General features: G+C 47.3%; 1 protein-coding gene across 1 annotated transcript in view; it reads left to right on the plus strand.

The window, feature by feature from the left end:
- The first annotated feature begins 1,532 nt into the window (after positions 1-1,532).
- LOC122393206 (HEAT repeat-containing protein 1 homolog) overlaps positions 1,533-23,581 on the plus strand; it is a 162,423-nt gene continuing 140,374 nt past the window's right edge. The window contains exons 1-2 of the mRNA XM_043389034.1: positions 1,533-1,622; positions 21,233-21,386. Of these exons, the coding sequence (XP_043244969.1) occupies positions 21,245-21,386 (142 nt within the window). The 5' untranslated portion in view covers positions 1,533-1,622; positions 21,233-21,244. The remainder of the gene's footprint in view (positions 1,623-21,232; positions 21,387-23,581) is intronic.

The following is a 23,581-nucleotide window of genomic DNA, read 5'->3' on the forward strand; positions in this document are numbered from 1 at the left end:
GGCGCGTTGTCCCAATAAACATGCCGACGTCGGCCCCGTCGGTCCAACGACAAACGATCTCGTCAACCTCGGCAAACGACCTCCGACGTCGGCTGGACTTCGGCTGGACGTCGGAACATGCGGGCATACCCGACGTCCAGCCGTTGTCGGGCCGAGGTTGAACCGACGTTGGGCCGACGTCGGGCCGAGCCTCGGCCCGACGTCGGGCCGACGTCGGCATGTTTACTGGGTCGATATATGCTGCTGAAATGTTAACGGATCGTTAACTCGTTAACGGTGCAAAATACCACCCCAAAGAGGCACATTTTCGAAATCAGTGCATCGAGGAGGCCCTGTATACCGGTTTTCAGCCAAATCAAAAGACCTCGCCGTTTCCCGTTAAAATGTTAATTGGTCGTTAACTCGTTAACAGTGAAAAATACCACCCCAAAGAGGTACATTTTCGGAATCAGCGCATCGAGGAGGCCCTGGATACCGATTTTCAGCCAAATCGAAAGACCCCGCCGTTTCCCGTTAAAATGTTAATTGTTCGTTAACTCGTTAACGGTGCAAAATACCACCCCAAAGACGCATATTTTCGGAATCAGTGCATCGAGTAGGCCCTGTATACTGATTTTCAGCCAAATCGAAAGACCCCGCCGTTTCCCGTTAAAATGTTAATTGTTCGTTAACTCGTTAACGGTGCAAAATACCACCCCAAAGAGGTACATTTTCGGAATCAGCGCATTGAGAAGGCCCTGTACACCGATTTTCAGCCAAATCGAAAGACCCCGCTGTTTCCCGTTTAAATGTTAATTGGCCGTTAACTCGTTAACGGTGAAAAAGACCACCCCAAAGAGGCACATTTTCGGAATCAGAGGGGTGTTCACGGGCACCGCACACTGCTGCGTGCGCTGTGTGCGGTGCGTCCAGCAGGCGTGGGGGTAGGGGATGGGTAGGCGGTTCTGACGTCACGGCTGCGTGCGGTGGACGGTCCGCTGTGGCCAGTCCCGACCGGCCACAGCGATCGCTGTGTGCGGTGACGGAAGGCTGACGTAGGGACGCAGTGGGCGGAGCTTGGAGGCTGTGTGCGGTCCGACCGCACACAGGGCCCGTGAACAGCCCTCAGCGCATCGAGAAGGCCCTGTACACCGATTTTCAGCCAAATTGAAAGACCCCGCTGTTTCCCGTTTAAATGTCAATTTGCCGTTAACTCGTTAACGGTGCAAAATACCACCCCAAAGAGGCACATTTTCGGAATCAGCGCATCGAGGAGGCCCTGTATACTGATTTTCAGCCAAATCGAAAGACCCCGCCGTTTCCCGTTAAAATGTTAATTGGTCGTTAACTCGTTAACGAGGCAAAATACCAACCCACCCAAGGAGGTACATTTTCGGAATCAGCGCATCGAGGAGGCCCTGTATACCATTTCCAGCCAATTCGAAAGACCCCGAAATATGCTGCTGTGAGGCTGATATTCGTTGCTGCGGAATTGACAGACGTCGTTTATATAGCCTTGGCCTCTGTACCACGTGTGCGGGAAGTGTGCGTGTGGTGTGCTTCGAGGCTTCGAGGTGTGGCTGGCTTAGGCTTTGGGCTTAGGGGGGGTTGCGCAAAGTTGTTGTAGGGGAGTAGAGTGAGAGGTGAGGAGTGCTGGGTTGAATGGGTATGATTACATTCCTTGTCTACCTTGCCTTACTGTTTGTGGGACTTTGGAAGGACAGAGGGTTAATGTTCAAGAGTCCGATTCACTTTTTAGACATAAATTTTGCACGTTTTTACACTGTTTGACATCCTGAATCCAGATATGATACTCGCATGTGGCGCTGATACAAGAAAAAATATCAAACCTGATCTAACCTTACCTACAACCTACCAACCTACAACCTACAAACCTACAACTTGCAAACTTACCTACCAACCTATAACCTGAAGCCTACAAACCTACAACTTGACACAACCTACAACCTAAAAACCTACAACCTACAATTTCTAGTATTAGCAGAGCAGACGTAACACGAAGGTTGGTGATCTTTAAGACCTTTGCCTATGATATTTATTCACTTTCGATGATAACACAAAAGCAAATATTCTAAATAGCCAGACGTTTCGGCCTCAGGCACAGGGTGCCTTCGTCAGTGACAATACCGAGATACTAATACATTAATAAATTAAACAATATAATCTTTTACACTTTCAAAATCCACATGACCTGGACATCGTCTGGCTATTTAGAATATTTGCTTTTGTGTTATCGAAAGTGAATAAATATCACAATGTCTGACACGATACCTTTGCCTATCAAATCACACATTTTCTATAGTGAGAATCTACGGTAACGGTGGGGCAGGCATCACCTATAGCTTTCTGTTGTAAACAAACAAGGTTCATGCATTATTAGGGCCCGAACGCATGACATTTGCGTGAGATTACCCACAATGCTCGGACACGTTGATGACATCACTGGTGGCTAAAATAATTGGTATGCTCGATCTAAATGTACTATCGATGCAGGGTTTTCTATTGATATGAGAACTTTGATTTGCAATGCGGAAAATCACACGTGAAAATGACTTTTGAGCTATCTAACAAGATTGAGATCGCTGGTTCGAATCCCATCGGCGGCAAGAAATTGCCATGCCTTTTATCGAGTTTTCAATCCGTTATTAGATCGGGAGCCTATTTTCACCGGCGAATTGGATAACTGTTGTCTCTGATGGCTGTGTCTGACCTAACCTAACCTAATCTAACCTAACCTAACCTAACCTAACCTAACCTAACCTAACCTAACCTACCTACCCTAACCTACTGATTTTGCCTACTGGGGTTAACCCTCGCCCACACATGGGGGGGGGGGGGGTGGTTGCAACCCCCCCAGGTAGTCTTTCTGCTGTGCACTCAACATTTTTAGAGCTAGAAGGCTGATTTTTCGTATAGCTGCTCCTCTATCCTTTCTTGATGTCCACTGAAAATTTCAAGTTTCTGTGATTTTTGGTTTCGGAGATATGACCTTGTTTTTCAGGTTATGTCATGACCCAAATGGCCAATTCTCAACATCTTGCGTTTGCCATGGGCCTTGTGAGCTTTTGACACCCTGATTTCGGCCTTTTTTGCCAGTCTTACCTCCCACCTATCATGGAACATGTTCGACGATGTACAGGGGTCAAGGTCAGGGTCAAGGTCAACTTAGGTCATCCAAGATAATTGCGTTTTAGGCAAGCTGAATTTACTTTTTGTGAAGTTTTTTGACTGCATTTTTTGGTAAAAGCTTCGCAGATCATGATTTCATGTAATTTGGACCCAAAAACAATTGGTGCACACATCAGTATCCGCACAGACACACACAGATATATAAACACATATAATTGACCTTGACCTAACTTGACCTGAAATGACCTCAGCAGCAAAATTCTGGTCGGGTAGTGTGACAAAGAGGTCCTAGCTGGCTTGGCACCAGAAAACAGCATCGTCATAGGTATTTGATAAGCAGCGCACTTGATATCCAACGGTGACCCAAAACAGCATTATTTTTTAGTTTAACCTGACCTGGAAGGTCAATGACTGACCTGAGAAGGTAAAACTGGGTATCATTGGATTCGTCAGATACACAACCACTTAACCTAAAATATTTGACTTACTATTGCCTGCAATCTCTCCCACGAGTAACTACGTCACGTCTTTAAGTCGAGCACGGGGCAGTACATCACTTAACAGTTCGCGCCAGGGTATATCTAATAAAACTACGTTACCCCGTCGCCGAAAATAAACCTTCGATCTATAAAAGAATTTCAAAATATGTTAAATGCCCGGTTAATTCTTGCCGCCGCGCCGGTAGGGTTCGAACCAGCGATCTCAGTCTCATCCTAGAGTTCAAAATGCATTATCACGTGTGGTCTTCCAGTTCCGCAAATCAAACTTCTCATATCGATAGAAAACCCTGCATCGATAGTATGCATAGATCGAACTGCCACCAGTGACGTCATCAACGTGTCCGAGGCCCGAGCATTGTGGGTAATCTCGCGTAAATGTTTTATGCATTTGGGCCCTAATAATGCATCAACCTTGGCTGTTTACAACAGAAAGCTGTTGGTGACGCCTGCCCCACCGTTACAGAATCTACTTCCTGACAGAGAGAATACGATTCCAGGCATCAAAAAGTCATTCTCAGGTGGTTTGTATCTAAAAGGTTGCCCAAAGGTTTTTCATGTGAGGAGAGGTTTGCAAACATTAATTACATTAAATATTATTCTCTGCCTGTTCACCATTACATTTTCATCAAACTGGCGCTCTTTTTGTTATATTGGTTCCTCATCTATCTTTTCACTTTGCTATATCCTATCAGCCTGCCAAGTAGGTGGGACCCAACAAGGTTAGTTAATAAGGTGAGCCTTGTTAACTCACCTTATTAACTAACCTTGTACCATCCTAAGATACCTACCTGTACCTAAGACCATCAGGTACGGTTTAGGTCACTTTCTGGTGGAGGTCAGGTCAAGGTCTGTCCACTGGCGGTCGCAGCCGCTAGCAAAAGGGGGGGCCAAAGTCACACTCGCGGGACATAACATTTATCCGTCACCGGGAGGGGGGGGGGGGTGATCGGCTAATTTTTTACGTCCACGAGGCGCCGCACAGTTGGCATTACTTATGCTTCATCCATCTCATTCTTGCGTGAAATCTTTGAGCTCAATTTAAGGCAAAATCACTAGTTCCATTTACCGTCTCACGGTGTGCCCACCGGTCGGGCCGCTGCACCGTCCATGACGACGGATCGGTGTAGCATAGGTATACTGGAAGGTCAGGCACGCGGATTCATGACCTTACCACTATAAAACAATTCGGAAAAGTACAGATACATCTTGCTAAAAAGTACAGATACCTCTTGCTTTGAACAAGCATGTGAAACCCAGAGAGCATTTTTAGACTATGACATTTACCCATATAGGTACCTAGTTGTGTGGCGGCGGGAGAGAGTAGGTACACCGGCCTCTGGAGACCCCCACAGGTTCCGAGCTTTCAGAATTGGCATCTGAGGGCCGCGCGCGACTCCTGCGGGGCTTCGCAACGGCTCTGTTGGGGCTCACTCAACCTGCCTAGTCCTACTGCTAAAAAGACTGGCCCTGAGCCCTAAGGACTTCATCAGTCTCTGCCAGCCCCAGGACCCACACCGGCTCATGGGGTCCCGACCTCGAAATATGAGGGAATCAGCGCGGGACCATCAGGACGTAAAGCAATCTCGATCAGGACCAACGTAAGGCTGTGCCGGAGACTGCGTGAGCCCTCTGATCTTCAGAAACCCACCCAATATGTATGTTTTCATGTAGAGGCTAGTTTAGAGCCCTCAGAGACCAGTACAGGGCCTGCAAACTACAAAGGCCAATAGTTTGAGACCATCAGAGACCGAGTTGGGCTCTCAGAGGCTAATGTGGGTCCTTACTCATTACAGGCCAGCATGGGCCCTCAGAGGTCAGCGTGGGGCCCTAAAAGACCGGCATGAGCCGTCGTTGGACCCCAGAGGCCAGCAGAGGGCCCTCAAAGGCCAAGATGGGCCCTCCTCAGAGGCCAATGCAGACCCTTAGAGGCCGGCATCGGGTCTTCAGCAGCCAGTGCGGGGCCCTTATTGGCACCTAAAGGTTCGTCTTGGGACACCAGAGACAGAAATAAGGCCACCGGAGACCGGTGTGAGACCCTCAGACGCCGGTTGGGACCCCTGAGGCCGGTTAGGGGCCCTCATAGGCCAGATGTGGGGCCTCAGAGGTTGATGTAGGCTCTTAGCGGTCAACGTGGGCGCTTGACCGCCACTGAAGTTCCCTCAGAGGTCAGTGTAGGACGTTCAAAGACCGGTGTGGGAGCTATATTAATAGCTGGGCGTGTTTTTTTTTTTTTTAGCCTCGTGACGATCGAATAATTGCCAGGGCCCCATACACCTATATGGGGGCCCATTGGTTGTTTGAGGGGGGGGGGCAAATGATATGATGGCCCCCTTTATTGACCTTTGGGGGCATGGCCCTGATGCCCCCCCCGGCCCCCCGCGACCGCCACTGTGTACACATTACACACATGCCTCTGAGATTATATACTAGCTCATGCAAACTCTATGCAGGCCCCGGAGGTCCCACGCTAATCCTTAAGAAACCAAGCCGGCATACGGCGTCACCACCGGGCTTCTGAGGTGCACAGCACCAACCCATGAGGTCTTACTTTAGTGTCTTGGAGCCAATCTCCTTTAGCAGGGCCCACCCGCCACTGCCGAAGAGGGTCTCATGCCAGCCATTGCTGAATGCTGGGCCTACGAGAGCCTCAAGTAAACCCACGCTGATATTCCATATAAGATCCGGCCATACTCGTGAACCGGTGCCAGCGACGCTGACCGCCAAATTGACAGAATGCGAAACTGAGCCCACTCATGAGTGAAATTTACGTCCTTTGATGGCGCAAGAAATAAAATGAAACATACGAAAAGCTTTTCTAGGACTTTTGTTCGATCTGAAAGGTGGGGCCAAAAGATAGTATGGCCCCACCTTTCAGCACCAAAGGGGGGGGCCATGGCCCCCGTGGCCCCCCCCTGCGACCGCCAGTGGGTCTGTCTGTCCCTCAGGCGGCCGCTGGAACTGCGCTTTTTGGTCGGGTCGGGTCGTGCGGGGCGGCGCTGTTGTCTTGTCGGCGGTGGCTTGGTTCGGCTGACCGGGAGAGGTGCCTAGACATAGCCCAGACACTTGGGCTGTGCACCAATCCCATGACGTTTGTCGTGCCTATATATGTTGCATTTATGTGAAATACAGATGAGATGAGATGAGATCGATCAATATCGATCATTTTCGGATGCTTCAATTTTAAGTTCTAACTTCAGGCCACAAAACAACCCACCATACAAACAACAGGCATACCTATTAAAGCTGGCTTCTTCTTCTTGCACCAGGTGGCAGCACTTCTTTTCGAAAATCAGTGCTTATCTTTCCAAAATCGTGATTTCCTCGCTGAGGAGTGAAATCGGCTTCATCGTTGTCGAAAATAGCAGAATAGTTGCAATTTTTGGCACGTGTGACAAAAATAGCACGTGCTAAAAATGACAGCGATTGACCAAACCTCCCCCGACTGAATTGGAAAAGCCTTATGCAAAATGATGAAAATAATGACATTCTAAAACCATGGTAGTGCTTACATTTTTTGGCGCGTCTTTTTCAATCCGCCATATTTGCCAATCACTGTTTGACCTTGTAATGTAACTCTGTGATTTAGAGCCGCCAGTGCATTGTGCACCGAGTGAGTGTAGGCCTTGTGTGGTTAAAAAAAAAACATTCTAATGCCTTATTTTTTTTCATTTGAATGCTATGATGCATGGAAAAGATGAAGTTTTCTGATTTTATTACCATATATGGTCATCGCCCCGCCCACTCCACCCGTTGATTGGCTGATCAATTTTTGGATCTTCACCTCGTAGTTTCCCCAACTGACATGGGCAAACATGCATCCATCTGGTCCGGCTGATTTGTGCCTGCTTAGTCTTTCAAGCTCTTTCTTTACCAATAGGTACCTCAGTCACCTCAATATCTTCTATGGTATTATCTGGATCCACTCTGGCTGGACATTGTGGAATCGCATCACTAGATTCCGTAACAAACACTGACGTAAAGTATTTTCGGAGAACACCTGCTGCTTCTTTCTCAGTTTCAGTACAGGGTGTCCCAGACTTACCCGAACATTGTTAATCAGCGTATAAAATAAGGCAAATATAATTGCGCTTTTTTCTTTCTATCGTAGAGTCAACAAGGATGGCTATGAAATAGCACACGCAATAGACACGCTAGTTACAAGATTAACCGAAAATGGTGGGAATATGCCAGCCGGTGTTGGTCTCAGTTGTTTTACGGGTGTCCCGAAACCGGTTGTAGGCCGGTTGTCTTTGACCTCTTGCCGGAGGATAATACGATCATTTAACCCGCGCCCAGATGGGGTCTGCCGAGCAACGTGGTCTGATGGGGGGGGGGCATTTTGGCCCCCCCCTCAGATCTCGAGAACCACGCAACATAGCGACAAGCGGTAAACGGTGTTGGATAGCCCCAACGGGGAACTACCTTGTGACCCAATTTCATTGACCTCGGTCAAACCGATGACGTCACAGGTCAGGTCAAAGGTCGAATTTTCACCGTTTACAGGCATTTCAAGAAATGCGTTGTAAAATCGTGTAAAATGCATTTCATTGAAAATCATCGATGGGGAAATGTTCTTCAAACACATATTTTGCTATTTGAGGTCACTGATACCAGGTCAGGTCACAGAGGTCAGGTCACTGGGGGGTCACAATATGAAAGTGTCGTGTGATACATGTTTTATGGTCCATTTTACATGACAAATGCGATTATGTGGTTCAGACAGACTTTAGGGCCAGCTTAGGTCACGTTTTGGTCAAGGTCAGGTCAAGGTCAGGTCAAGGTCAGGTCAAATTAGGTCAAATTTCAAAGTTGATATTTTTGCATAAAATGGGTATTGATTCGATGCAGCTCGTCACGGGGAGTTCAATGGTGGTCTCCGTTTTGCGCTACGAGTTCTAGAATTGCTAAAAATTGAGTTCAAAAATTTGACGTCATCAATTTTTAACAGTTTTTTCGCTATAACTTGGCCAAAAAAGAGGTATCGATCTAAAATTTGGTATGTACAGGGTGTCCCAGAATTACCCGGACATTGTTAATTAGCGTATAAAATAAGGCAAACATGATTGCGCTTTTTTCTTTTTGTCGTCCTATATAGTCAACTAGGGTGGCTGTGAAATAGCACATGCAATAGATACGCTTGCTACAAGATCAGCCGACAATGATTGAAAATGCCAGCCATTGCTGGTCTCAGTTGTTTTACGGCTCTCCCGAAACTCGGTGAAGGCCTGTTTTCTTGGACCTGTTGCCGGAGGATAATACGATCATATAAGATAAACTTAACATCAAAGTGTTCCCAGGTCATAAGGCATTATCCCCAAAACAAAAATTGCTGCCTACACCACTTTTGCCGCGTTTTTTACATCTGAAGTGGAGAAGCTCCATGTCTGAACATGGCGGGACCTTTGGCTTCCAACAGATTTGATTTCCAAAACAAACCCGTTCATGGCCATTTGGTTTACGGCATCCAGTTTTTGTACTGGTAGAATATTACCGCAGTAGTACTTTGTGCTAACGGCTGTCGTTGGGCCATCATATCAAGCCCAATGAGTGCACGGTGGCTCAAAATGTCTCACAATTTGATTTTCGACGGGTGCCTGGCCGTCTCTGCTGTTGGGGCGTTGTAGCCATCTGACGTTCACACACGCCTTTTTCGGGCGGTTCAAATGACAGAATACCTTCGTTAGACCACAAGGTGTGCTTCAATATAATTTTTTGTTGTATATGTTATATTTTTGGGATGAATTGTAGTGATTTTCGCTGCTTTTCCCGTAGTTTTCGCATCTTTTTCAGGCGAGGGACCCCAAATTCCAAAATTTTGCGAAGATAGTGGTGGAAAGTAGACTGATGTTCTTTAGATAATCCTGATCTATCGTTTAGCTAGTTTTTAGCTAGATCAGTGACGTTTGTTGTCCATGACAAGCAACCACCCGTTTGACAACTGGTGCATGGCCCTTTATGGCCGAGCCCAAGCTTGTCAATCAGGTTTATCTCTTGCTCTCTCTGGCTTCGTTAGCTGATATAATTGCGCTTTGCTCAATCCTAACTGCTTGCAGATGAGCTGCTGAAGCTCTCCAGCGAAAACCATGCCGAAAGTCCGTTTACAAACTTGAAAACGGGAGTTGATTCACCATGGTTGCCTATTAGTGGCTTAAGCTGAAAACGGAAAAGGACTACTCTTACTTGACTCTGGATAATACTTGACTCGAGTCGTTACCGGTCACCAAAAGCACACTGTAGGAGTTCCATACACTCGCGCACACCTGCTGCGCATGTATCGCCGTGTCGGTGTGCCACTGCCAATGTACATATCCGCGCACACACACTGCGCATGTGACATGGTGCAAGACAAACCGTCTGGCCCGTAGTGATTGGCGCATGCGCATAGTTTGGTATACTGTCTATCGTCCGTGTTTTATGTACATTAGTAAATTCTGACATTTTGTAAACACACACTTCTCTACTCATCAAACCAAGGCTTTGGAGGAAGACGGAAGACGAGGAAGCGAGGGCGACATGAAGAGCCCTGGTGGCTGACGAGTGCTCGGAAAGGAACACGTTTCCCGATCACCACGATCGGATGACTGTAAACTGGGACGACCGTCTCTTCTACAGTTTACACTGGTGACCCCGACGTGATCCGGGCTACTCGTGGACCACACCATGGAGTCGAGCGAAGCCACCCGGCAGCACACCGCTCCTCCCGCAACCAGCTTCAGCTCGCCGGCACCCGAACCCGAGGCAGCAGGTCGGCTCACAGCCCTGCTAGCCACCATCGCGACCCTCATCGTCCGTGTACAGCAAATGGAGGCCACCCAGCGTCGACTCAAAGGCGCAGCATCGCAACTTGGCCGAAGCCAGCATCAACGACGCCATGAAAACCGCCCTCTAAAGCCAGCGCATCCGTCAACCTACGAGATCTGCTGGTACCACCAGCGCTTCGGTGCCAGAGCGCGTCGCTGCAAAGCGCCGTGCAGTTTCTCCCACCGCAACAAAGGTCGACATCGCAGCCGTCAGACGCCTCGCCCATCATGCCCTCCGACGCCAACGTACCAAGACAGCTCTGTCTGCTGGTACCACCAGCGCTTCGGCGCCAAGGCCCGCCGCTGCGAATCTCCGTGCAGCCAAGCGAAAATCCCGGCCTCAGCACTTCTCTTCGTGCGGAATACGAAGACCGTCAAACAACGCCGGATTGACGCTGACGCCTCACTCAGCGCATCTCCTCGCGGCAACCTACCGAAGCGACCGACGCCGACGCCAGCTCCACCCAACAAGCAGCCGGTAGCCGCCAGCGCACCAACCAGCAACATCGACCACTGCGAGCCTGCGTCTCCGGAAAAGACGCCACACCTACCTGCGCAGCAGTCTCCTGCCTCTGCGACTCTGCCACCATCAGCTGCCCGGTCGGACGGCCTGGAGCTGATGCTGCCACAAGACACGCCGCCTGCAGAACAACCATCTCCAAGAGCAGCAGCACCGGGACCAGCTCCACCGCGATCTATCTTGCGCTCTCGCACCGATCGCGACGTTCGATCCCCACAGCGATCTCGACGCGTCACGTTCGCGACCCGTCTAGGGAGGGGGTAGTGTAGGAGTTCCATACACTCGCGCACACCTGCTGCGCATGTATCGCCGTGTCGGTGTGCCACTGCCAATGTACATATCCGCGCACACACACTGCGCATGTGACATGGTGCAAGACAAACCGTCTGGCCCGTAGTGATTGGCGCATGCGCATAGTTTGGTATACTGTCTATCGTCCGTGTTTTATGTACATTAGTAAATTCTGACATTTTGTAAACACACACTTCTCTACTCATCAAACCAAGGCTTTGGAGGAAGACGGAAGACGAGGAAGCGAGGGCGACATGAAGAGCCCTGGTGGCTGACGAGTGCTCGGAAAGGAACACGCTCCCCGATCACCACGATCGGATGACATGTAAACTGGGACGACCCTCTCCCCCAGAGTTTACAACACAGTCCCCAAGCTCGATAGCTAAGGGATATCTTATTAAAGTATGATGCTTGTATATCATTAGAATCGAGCGCAATCGTACTTTTAGCCAGAAAATAAATGTCCGGGTAATTCTGGGACACCCTGTATATCGAAGAGCGCAGGGACTATCACATATATTCCGGTCAAAAAATTTTGGAAAATTTTTTTGGAAATTTTTTGAGTTTTTCTAAAAAAATCATTTTTTTGATTTTTGGGGTCAAAATCCCAAAATTTCGAAAATCCGAGATAGCAGTTTTGTAGCGCCGTCTTTTCTCTACACAACCACATAAAGAACTTTAAAATTGCTTGTTAACTGTAGAATTGGCGAGCGTTTCAAGATGTCATGTTTTTTGCTCATTTTTACTCGAACATGACCTCAGTTTGACCTCAATAACTCCTGACCTGAGGTGACTTGTGACTTGAAATTTTGTGTGAATGTGTCAAATTGATGCCCGGTAAGGTACCCAAAATTTGGCGGCGCTGCGCGCCGCCGTTTTCTCGCTATTTAAGAAAAACCACAGGGGGGGGGGGGCAAAATGGCCCCCCATCAGGGCGCGGGTTAACCCGGCAGGCGGTGGGCCTCCCGGCCACCTTCCGCGCGGTTGGGGCATTTTTTTGCCCCCCCCTCGTATCTCCGAAACTACTGGACGGATCCGGAAAATTCAAACGGCGTTCGATAGCCCTGTCAAATTTGTTGAGGGAAACCAAATTTCATTGACCTCGGGGTCACCGATGACGTCTCAGGTCAGGTCAAAGATAAAATGTTTCACCGGTCACGGGGCTTCTAGGGAAAGCGCTGTAACACCGAGTAAAACGCATATTGTCGAAAATGAGCGATAGGGCGTCAGTTGTCTAGTAGGGGAGAGTGGGGCAAAGCGGCCACCCTAACGCTTCTCACGGTGCCAACGCTTGATTTTTAAACTTGGAAAGGTTCTTTCTATACCAATGTGATCCCTATTAAGTTGCCTTTCATTTCAACTGCGTTTTATTTCCAAAGGCGTTCACATATGGAAGATATTGACAAAACTTATGCATATTGGCCACTTTGCCCCATACCCTGGGGCAAAGCGGCCACCGGCGTCTTCTCAAGTCCCGATATGAGAAACAAAATAGTTGCCTCATGTACGACTAGGGTATTTTATGGTGACACTGACAGGGTTCAAGCGAGGATGGATGTTTGCTTTGTTAGCATCCCACCTGTAGGTAAACAAAGAAAGGATTTTCATGGAAAAACATTTAATTGCATTATTTGGTAACTCATGCAACTGAAAAGTGGCCAAGATGAATGCATGACGACACATTTGAATATAAATAATGTTTTTTATCCAGATGGAAACAACTTATAGCCAATTGGGGGGTGGCCACTTTGCCCCGCGCATACCGTCCGAGACAAAAATATTCCAGCTTAGCTATTAGTGGGGTAAAAAACATTAAAATTGGTAGAATACATGTACGATAACAATGCAATGCATGGACACAGTGGCGCAGCCAGGGGAGGTGAAAGGGGTGAGATCTCACCCCCGTCTCTTATCCTAGGGGCCCACCGTCGATTCGAACTGTAACGTTATGCAGCCTGACAATCTTTTTATCCCTAATGTCAAGGTCCGTCATAGGACTGAAAACAGTCTTCAGGCCTGATAGCCCCCCCCCTTAGGATATATAGTCCCATTTAATGATTTAAGGGGTGATCCAAGGCCCGATTGAACTGATCCAAGGCCTAGGAGGGCCTGTTCCATGGCATGGAAGGGCCATTTCAGGCCTGAGAGGATCCATTTCAGGTATGTGAGGGCCCATTTCAGGCCTGAAGGGGCCCAGTTGAAGCTTGAGAGGGCCCAATTCAGGCCCTAGAGGGCCTGTTTGAGGCTTGAGAGGGGCCATTTCAGGCCTGAGAGGGCCCATTTCAGGCCTGAAGGGGTCCATTTCAGGCCCTAGATGGCATGCTTGAGGCCTGATAGGGCCCATTTCAGGCCTGAGAGGGGCCCATTTCAGGCCTGAGAGGGGCCCATTTCAGGCCTGAGAGGGGCCCATTTTTGGGCTGAGGGTGCCATTTCAAGCTTGAGAGGGCTCATTTCATGCCCTAGAGGGCCTGTTTGAGGCCAGAGAGGGCCCGTTTTAGGCCAGAGAGGGCCCGTTTGAGGCCAGAGAGGGCCCATTTCAGGCATAAGAGGCACCATTTCAGACCTGAGAGGGCCCAGTTACGGTATGAGGGGCCAGGGGGCCCTTTTTCGACATGATAGGGACCATTTACGGGCTGAGGGGGCCCATTTCAGGTCTGAGGGCCCATTTCAGGTCTGAGAGGGCTAATGTCAGGCCTGAGAGGGCCCATTTCAGGCCCTAGAGGACCTATTTGAGGCCTGAGAGGGTCCACTTCAGGCCTGAGAGGGGCCCATTTCAGGCCTGAGAAGAATCATCCCAGGAATGAAAGGATCATCCTATGTGTGGGAGGGTCCGTACTCCGTGCCTGGTCCGGGTCTGAGAGGGCCTATCCCAATCCTGATTGAGCCGATATCATGTTTGATATAGGTCAACTCACCACATGTATATTGATGGCCCAGTTCATGTCTAATGGGCCCATCTCAAGACTCAGAGATTTTATGCTTCAGGAAGCCTACCCCAAGCGTGAGGGGGCCCATGGAGGTTTTTGAGGCTCATGGAGGTCCCGCAGTACGATATGTCAGCCTCTGAGAAAGCCATGCAGGGCCCCACCACACGGTGGGTGTCTGGGGAGGGGTCAGTTCGGGTCACTGAGCAGGAGAACCACGCGGTGTTAAGATGCCAAGCCGACATCTGAAAATTTCTCTTCTCTTCAGGTCTGTGCCTGCCTCACCGCCCGGCCCCACCCTGATGTCTAGGGGTTTGACGCCTAGGTATTCATCAGGACTTCACACCGGTCCATGATGGCTCCAAACTGACACCCGAGGCTCCTGCACCGGCTTTTGAGGGGCCCACCGACCTCTGATAGCCACCACGCAGGTCTCAAAAGACCATGTCGATTGTTGATATATAAACCCCCAAGTCTTGGAAGGCCTGTGCTCTATGCAGATTTTTGAGGGCTTTACGTGGGCTTGTAAACATCCCGAACTGGCTCTAGCCTAGCTCGACCGCGCCCCGCAGAGCAGGGCCCCAGGCTTTCCAGTTTTACGCCCCTGAGGGGTGTTTGAATATTCCCTTCTAACCCGACTCCAGGGTCACGTAGCGACAAGTGCGGTGGTAGGCAGCTTTCTAAAGAGCGTCGAAAATCATGGAGAAATTACTTCAGTCATGTTGCAGTTCAGACCAAAGCCCACGTCATCATGTTCATTGAATGAAAAGTTTCGCCTATTTCGACACTCGAGGACATATAAAGCTATAGCGCGCTGAAAGTGGGTTCGATAGCTCTCTAACGCGTGCAATCAGCCATGGGGGGGGGGGGCGTATCAGCCAAACCCGATCATAATTCAAGAAGGCTAGAAAGACGAGAAAAGCAACAGATCGCTGTAGGATGCTTCAGAATCGTAGAGGTCATTTTTCGATTAGGTCATCGCTGAGGTCATTGAAGATGAAATTATGATAAAATTATGATAAACACAAAGACAAGATTACGACGAAAAAATTCTTGTTTTTAGATTTTCACAAATAACCGTTACCGTATAACTCGTGAACCAAAGAGCTAGAGCTTCGCGGAACAACTCATTCGATAGGCCTTTCAAAACGCTTTCGCTTTTAAGATTTGACCTCAATGCCTCATGTCAAGTTTGGCAACAGAGCACAGGGCGAAACCATCTAAATAGTCGCATTTTACCAAAATAGTTTTGCTAATTGCTAAGAATTTTTCCAAGAACTTTGGTGAGAAAAATTATGAGACATTTACTTTGTCATCATTCTCTCGTTAACATGCATCGAATGTTAACACCTATAATTTCCATTAAAAAGTTCAACTTCAAAATGTGACCGCAGATCAAGGTCATGCCCTTACCTACTTGAGAAGTTCATGATGGTCATCAACTGATCCGAATGAATGATTAACACCTTCAAGACAATTTCATTACTCCACCTCGTCTCCTATACCAAAAGTAATAGTCGAAAAACTGATGTTGAGCTTTTTTAAAAGCTTTTTGACCTAGCCCGACCATTTGAGTGGCCGCTGGCCATGAATTGCACGCTGTCCATCAAATATGGGCAGAATGGTCGTGTTTCTGTAAATATGCTGTTGTTTTTACGTGCCTCTTCAGATCAAGAGATATTTGTCCTTTTCCCCGATTTGGCTGGTTATTATCAGGACAATGATCTGTCCTTTCGTTGTTGGTAAGGGGCCCCCATTAGGTTGAGGGGGCCCACTTTGCTGGGGGGCCCATCGCGAACGTCTCTCACCCCCGTCGCCAGAGTTCTGGCTGCGCCACTGCATGGACAAGAACGCTTATAAAAATTCCAAACGGTTATGAAATAACAACATTTAAAAATTGTAAACATAGTTGGTAACCTGGCAAGAAATACTTTTCCGTGTTTCACAGAACAATGGTGATGGGCCTGAAACCCCGGTCTGGCTCATTCGAACGACCGTGAAGAGAAGTATAATTGGAAACCATAAATTGGAACTGACGCCAGCTATGAAGGGCTAAAACGATGGGTGGCCGCTTTGCCCCGGGTGGCCGCTTTGCCCCACTCTCCCCTACATATGTTGCTATTAGAGGTCACTGGTCATACCAGGTCAGGTCACAGGTCAGGTCACCAAGGGTCACCACATGAACCCAACTTTACTAAGGTTGTGCGATGCATGTTTTATGGCCAGTTTTTCATTTCCAACTCATTGGTGTTGGTTATAAGACCATCAGATACGGTTAAGGTCACTTTCTGGTGGAGGTCAGGTCAAGGTCAGGTAAAAAAGGTCAAATTTCAAAGTTGATATTTTTGCATAAAATGGGTATTGATTCGATGCAGCTTGTCACGGGGAGTCTAATGATGGTCTTTGTTTTGCGCTACGAGGTCTAGAATTGCTAAAAATTGAGTTTGAAAATTTGACATCATCAATTTTGAACAGTTTTTTCGCTATAACTTGGCCAAAAAAAGAGGTGTCGATCTCAAATTTGGTATGTAGACAGAAGGCAGTAGGGACTATCACATATATTCCGTTTTTTCGAAATTCAAAAAACTTTTTGGATTTTTCGGCTATTATATTCAAAAAATCTATTTTTGATTTGGGGGTCAAAATCCAAAAAATTCGAAAAACCGAAACAACAATTTTGTAGCCCTCTTAATTCCACATCTTTTATGTCTGAAACATTTTTTCTGTATCTCTAAAGCTGTAGGCCTGACAGCTCTTCCCGCGAAACCTTTTTTGGGTCGAAAATGGCAGAATTGACGTCACTCTGACGTCATTAGTGGCCAACCTATCATAGCCTTTGGAAAAATTTTTGGTCACCATGTGCGCTAGCTACTCCCGGGAGGGTACTGAAAGTTTGGTGACGATCGGCGCAGCGGTTCTCGAGATATATCGAAAAAAAAACTAAAAGGGGGGGGGGAAATGCCCCCCACCGCCTTGAAGGTTAAGATAAAATTGACATCAAAGTGCTCCCATTCCATAAGGCATTCTCCCTCAAAGCAAAAATTTCTGCCTACACCACTGTTGCGTTGTTTTTGACATCTGAAGTGGAGAAACTCCATGCCTGAACATCGCGCGACCTTTGGCCTTCGACAGATTTGGCCTCCAAAACAAACCCGTACTTGGCCATTTGGTTCACGGCATGCAGTTTTTGTAATGCTAGAATATTACCGCAGTAATACTCTGTGTTAACAGTTGTCTTTGCGGCATCGTATCAAGCTGAATGCTGAATATCACCGTGGCTCAAAATGTCTCGCACTTTGATTTTCGACGGGTGCCTGGCCGTCTTCGTTGTTGGGACGTTGTAGCCATCTGACGTGCACACACGCTTTTTCGGCCGATTCAAATAGCAGAATACCTTTGTTAGACTACAAAGTGTGTTTCAACATACTTTTTGTTGTTTATGTTATGTTTTTTGGATAAATTGTAGCGATTTGCCCTGCTTTCTCGGTAATTTTGGCATTTTATTCAGGCAACAAATGGCGGGGGGGGGGCAAAATGGGCATTTGCCCCCCCCAAACGGCATAATTTTAACATTACGCCTATGGACGATGCATGGAAAGAATCGATAAATTGTTATGGTTTGCCCCCCCCCAAAAAAAACCTCTGAGCTGGATCCGCCTCTGTCAGGCAAAAGACCCCAAATTCCAAAATGTAGTCGAAGATGATGGTGCAAAGTAGACTGATGTTTCGTAGCTGATCTATCGTTTAACTAGTTTTTAGCTAGATTGGTGACGTTTGTTGTCCGTCCATGACAAGGCAACCACCCGCTTGACAACTGGTACATGGTCCTTTTCGGCCAAGCCCAGGCTTGTCGATCAGCTTATTATTTGCTCTCTCTGGCTTCGTCAGCTGATATAATTGCAGGTAGGTACGTTTTTCGGCTACTAGTCGTTTATTGTTTTCGTTTCGAATTTTCGACCTTCGCATCGAGGTCGTTGTCAAGAAACATACAACAATGATGTTTCTTAACAACGACCTTTCTTTTTGTTGTTTCTTTTTGTTGTATGTTTCTTGACAACGACCTCGATGCGAAGGCTGGAAATTTGAAACGAAAACAATAAACGACTAGTAGCGGAAAAACGTACCTAACTTGAATTAAGATGTCTAGTCGTAAAAGCTTGAAATCATATATGATATAATTGAATTGCGCTTTGCTCACTCCTACCTGCTTGCAGATGAGCTGCTGGAGCTCTCCAGCAAGAACCATGCCGAAAGTCCGTTTACAAAATTGAAAACTGCACTTGATTCACCATGGTTTCCTATTAGTGGCTTAAGCTGAAAACGGAAAAGGACTTCTCTTACCTGACTCTGGATAATAACTGACTCGAGTCGTGACTGGTCACCAAAAGCACACAGTCTCCAAGCTCGATAGCTAAGGGATATCTTATAAAAGTATGATGCCTTTATATCATTAGAGTCGAGTGCAATCGTACTTTTAGCCAGAAAATAAATGTTCGGGTAATTCTGGGACACCCTGTAAGTCCTCTTCCACTTCTTAGTACCTACTTGTATTACAGGTCTTGTTGTATGCTCCATGCGAATGTAGTTGTGTAATTTCTTGGACTCTTCTTTGATGCTGCTCAGCAATGATCTTTCATACTCATGCCTTAGCTGTCTTATCAAGGTGGTTGTCTTACTCCTCTGTGAGGTACCTATATCTCTTGTAGTCCTTATCTGATCCAGTTTCACAATATTTCTTGAATGTTTTGTGCTTGAGCTTAATTGACTTGGTTATCTGCTTGCTCCACCATAGTGCTGTCTTTCTGTTGATTTTTTTTTTTTTTGAGGTGTGGTACATTTGACTTCAGGCTTGTCTCTAATGCATTTTTAATGCCACTCCACATGACTTCCACCCCAGCAGATGTGCCGAGAAGGTGATAACCCCTCATTCCCCTCTTACTGAACAGGTACAAAAGCTGGCGGGTCCGCCTCTGTCCATTGTTGCAGAAGGAGGACAGAAAATAGGCGGAATTTTCAAGCGAAACAAAAGAGAGTCAGTAAACGAAGATAGCGTAGTATATAAAATTCCTTGCGATGGGTGCCCACGCGTGTACCACAGGGAAACGGGAAGGAGTTTTAAAACGAGGGTTCGCGAGCACAAGGGGGACATGCGCAATCATAGAGTTTCGAACGCCTTTGTTGTTCACGCAGAGGAAGAAGGACACCTGCCTAACTGGACATGGGCAAGTGTCTATAGGAATTTTTCCAAAGTTCAGCGAAAAGTTATAGACTGTAGAGGCGGCATTTATCGCTACTGGTGAAACTTTGAATATTTCAATTTTTTTTCAGGCTTGCTACTGTGGCTGCATCTTTAGTCAGGAGAGGTTATGACTTGTGAATTATTTATTTGTGCCCTGTTTGCAGACAGGAAGTGATACTACGAAGAATTGCCCGCGTTGATCCCATGTTCACGCAGATAAATGCGTGTCCTTTTATTACCCTGGAAAAAGTTATAATAAGCGAAACGTCGAGTAATATTTGTTGCAATATCTTGCATATTTATGAAATGATTATGGCATTGCATCTTCGTACATAACTCATATCTATTTTAAGCTGAATTGAGTTCAAAGCTTTTTGTAAATTTCAAGAAGATTATCCACGGCATTTCCCGTTCAATTTTACACCATCGTGCATTAAAACCAGTAAAACGCCTTTTGGGCGAAGAACGAGCGAGCGAGATAGTGAGCCCTGCACGTGCGCAAGGGCGAGAGGGTACTTCCAACGGGCTTGTGCAAAGCACTGTTCTAAACGGTCGCTAGCGGTGTGCCAAATTTGAACGCAATCGGCCCAGCCGTTCCTGAGATCTGGAAGCGGCATTCTGCACGTGCGCACGTGCAAAAGGGGTCCAAACTGACTTTTGCACGGCACCCTACTAACTGGTCCCCAACCGTGTACCAAATTTGAGCGCAATCGGCCCAGCCGTTCTCGAGATCTGGGAGCGCCCCCTGCACGTGCGCACGTGCAGTAGCACCCTAACCGCAACACATGGGAATGCATTGCCTGGTGGGTGCCTACCTGTATGCCAAGTTTCAGCGAAATCGCCCCAGTAATTACCGAGTTATTGAAATGGGAACAAAATTTGGCACCTCTTCTTTTTGCATTTTGCACGTGCAGTGGGGGTCCCTCACATAGATCAAGAATATCCGACCTTTGGTAGAAGGGATGCAGCTACCCTACAAAAATTACCGCAAGACAATCGCCCAAGCGGCTGCTGAGATATGTGCCTATCAAAATCGCTACTTTTGCAAAACAGCTTGAACACCCTTGACTTTTCACGTGGCACGTGCCACGACTGTCACTGAGATGTATCAAAAGTAGTCAATTACGGGGTAGAAGGAATGGGGCTACCCAGCAAAAAAGACCGCAGGCCCATCGTTCCAGCGGTTGCTGAGATATAAGCCTCTCAAAAGCGTTACAGGCCTGGCCGGGCCGGGCCGGGCCGCTCATGCTGAGATTTTTCCGTTATATTGAAAAGACTCACTTCGCTCGCTGCGCTCGCTCGCTCGTAATGACAAATATTAAATACTTCTCATTTATATGCCGATTTTCCTGGATATAGAAGGAATGGGGCTACCCAGCAAAAAAGACCGCAGGCCCATCGTTCCAGCGGTTGCTGAGATATAAGCCTCTCAAAAGCGTTACAGGCCGGGCCGGGCCGGGCCGGGCCGCTCATACTGAGATTTTTCCGTTATATTGAAAAGACTCACTTCGCTCGCTGCGCTCGCTCGCTCGTAATGACAAATATTAAATACTTCTCATTTATATGCCGATTTTCCTGGCTCGCTGCAGTCTGTATCAAATAGCCACACTCATGTTAAATAGCCCCACCTTACGGTACCGCTTCCGGTGAAATTTCGTGAAATTTCGTTTTACGTAGTTTGCAAAAACCCTGATATTGTAAATATCAATCACTTGTAATGAAGTGAATAATTATGTAATTATTCACTTCATTCACCAGCTACTTGTACAAGTAGCTGGTGACGTGGGCGACGGGCGTGTGACTGATGGTATTGTGATGGCCATTTTCAGCTGGTGGTCACGATGGCCACGGCTCTTGGGCGGCAGCTGGCGCGGCTGACGGCGCCCCAGACTGCTCTTGTCATTCATAAAAAAGCGCGGCCTTCGCTGCTATTCGACAAACGCGAGGCAGCGCTTCTCGACAGGGAAACTATCTTCTCGATCGGTGAGTACCATTTTCTGTGACCTTATCCACCGGTGAGTACGAGTAGCCGTGGTCTACTGGTGCTGGCTCCCAGAACTATGGGTGGGTCGGTAAGCTCCTCCTCTGGCCATTCTCTTTATGAATACAGTTGAAACACTTATGCTAGCAGCAGCTACACATCAACCCTTGTCCCTTGATATACCTCAGATGTATAGATGATATTTTTGGCATTTGGACACGCGGCTCTTTCTTTGGACAACTACTACGAGTTCTTAAATAGTTTTCATCCTTCTCTAAAGTTCAGCATAAAAAGGACTGACAACTCCCCTCAAAAACAAATTCCCTTCCTAGACACATTGCTCACGGTGGAACCAACAGGTAAATATACTACCGAACAGTGGCGGTGGATTCGATTTTGGCGTGGGGGGGGGGCAAGATCCCAGTCGAGATGATGTCATAGGCGGATCCAGAAAGGCGTTTTCGACGCTGTAGGGAGCATACCCCCCAAAGTGTCCAAAAAAAAAAATACTCCTCGGATTTCGATTCCTTATGAACAGTATAAAGCAAGGCTATATAAACCAGGTAGAACGCTCCGGGAAAAAAGTTGGAAACAAAAAAATTAGTTGCGGCATTCACTGATGACGCGAATGTGGGTCAGCGGCCGGCGGCCGGCGGCCGCTAACACTGTATGAGGATGAATGCACGGAACTTAAACTTGTTGGAGATTGCGCTAGGCAGTTAAACGTTAACCCGCGCGGGGCTGGGGGGGTAAATTTTACCCACCCTCGCGAATTTTTGCAGTAACTCAAAAACAGCGGCGCGCAGCGCCGCCAAACTTTCAGTACCTTTTCTTACATCAATTTGACACGTTCCCTGAAAATTTGAGCGAAATCTGTCGGAAAATTTTTGAGAAATTGACGTTTTAGTGACGTCATGTTCGCCATTTTCGCCTCAAAAACGGCAAAATTTCAAACGCCGCTAACATCTTCATTTTTAAAGGAATCAAGACGTAACAAAAAAGGTTATACGTAATTCTACTTTGTCTATCAAATGGCTATCTCGGTTTTTTGAAAATTTTGGATTTTAGCCAAACTTTTTTCAAAAACCTGACTTTTTTTGGGAAAATAATTATAAAATCAAAAATTTTGAGTGTATCGAAAAAACCGGAGTATATGTCAGAGATGTGGTCTATGTGCACCTACATACCAATTTTTAGAAGAATCGGTTCAAAAATGTGGGAGTTATTAAAAATTTCATGACGTCACGACACACAAAAATTTTGAAAAATGATTTTTTTTGGAAGTTCTAGACCTCGTACGGAAACAAAAATAGCACCATTCGATTCGCCGTGAAAAACTGCATCAGATAGACACCTTTTTAGGCCTTAACAACCAACTTCAAAATTTGACCTCACTTGACCTGACCTTGACCTGACCTCGACCTAAAATTCATCCAGATGTGGTCCATATCACCTATTGAGTGTGCCCATTGAATTCTATGAATAAAATGACCCATAAAGCATGTGTCGCACGTGCCCTTTTCTATATTTTGTTTTTGGTGACCTGACCTGACCTGACCCAGGCGCGGATACAAGGGGGGGGGCCATGGGGGCCATGGCCCCCCCCTTGGCCGATTTTTTTCAAAAATAAAATAAAAAGTTAAAAAGCTGAAAAGGGGGCCTCCTGAAAATAAAGTGGCCGAAATCCGATGAGTTTTTTTTTAACCTACCCACTTAGTTATTTCTTAGAAGACTAGCTGAGAAGACTTCTTTGTTAGAAGATTGGTAAAGCTTTTCATAACTTGGAGGTCTCTTATACTCACAGAGATGACCACTTTTACAGGGCCTCCTAACCTGCACAGAGGGCCTCCAAGCCTGTACAGATGTCCTAACAAACACAAAATCTCTTAGCCTACACAGAGGCCTCCACTCGCATCCGAACAAAGGGCCTCCTAGCCAACACAGAGGGCCTCCTAACTCACACAGAAGGTCTCCTATTCTGCACAGAGGGACTCCAAGCCTGCACAGATATCCTCTTCGCCAACACAGGACCTCTTAATCTCCACAGAGGGCCTCCACTCGCATCCACACAAAGGGTCTCCAAGTCTGTACTGAGGGCCTGCGCTCGCATCTGCACAGAGGGCCTCCTAGCTATCACAGAGGGCTTCCTAGTTCACATACAAGGCCTCCTAGCAGGGGCGGATCCAGGGGGGGCGAT

The sequence above is a fragment of the Amphibalanus amphitrite genome, unplaced genomic scaffold (genome assembly GCF_019059575.1).
Source record: "Amphibalanus amphitrite isolate SeventyFive unplaced genomic scaffold, NRLGWU_Aamphi_draft 000523F_arrow, whole genome shotgun sequence".
NCBI lineage: Eukaryota > Metazoa > Arthropoda > Thecostraca > Balanomorpha > Balanidae > Amphibalanus > Amphibalanus amphitrite.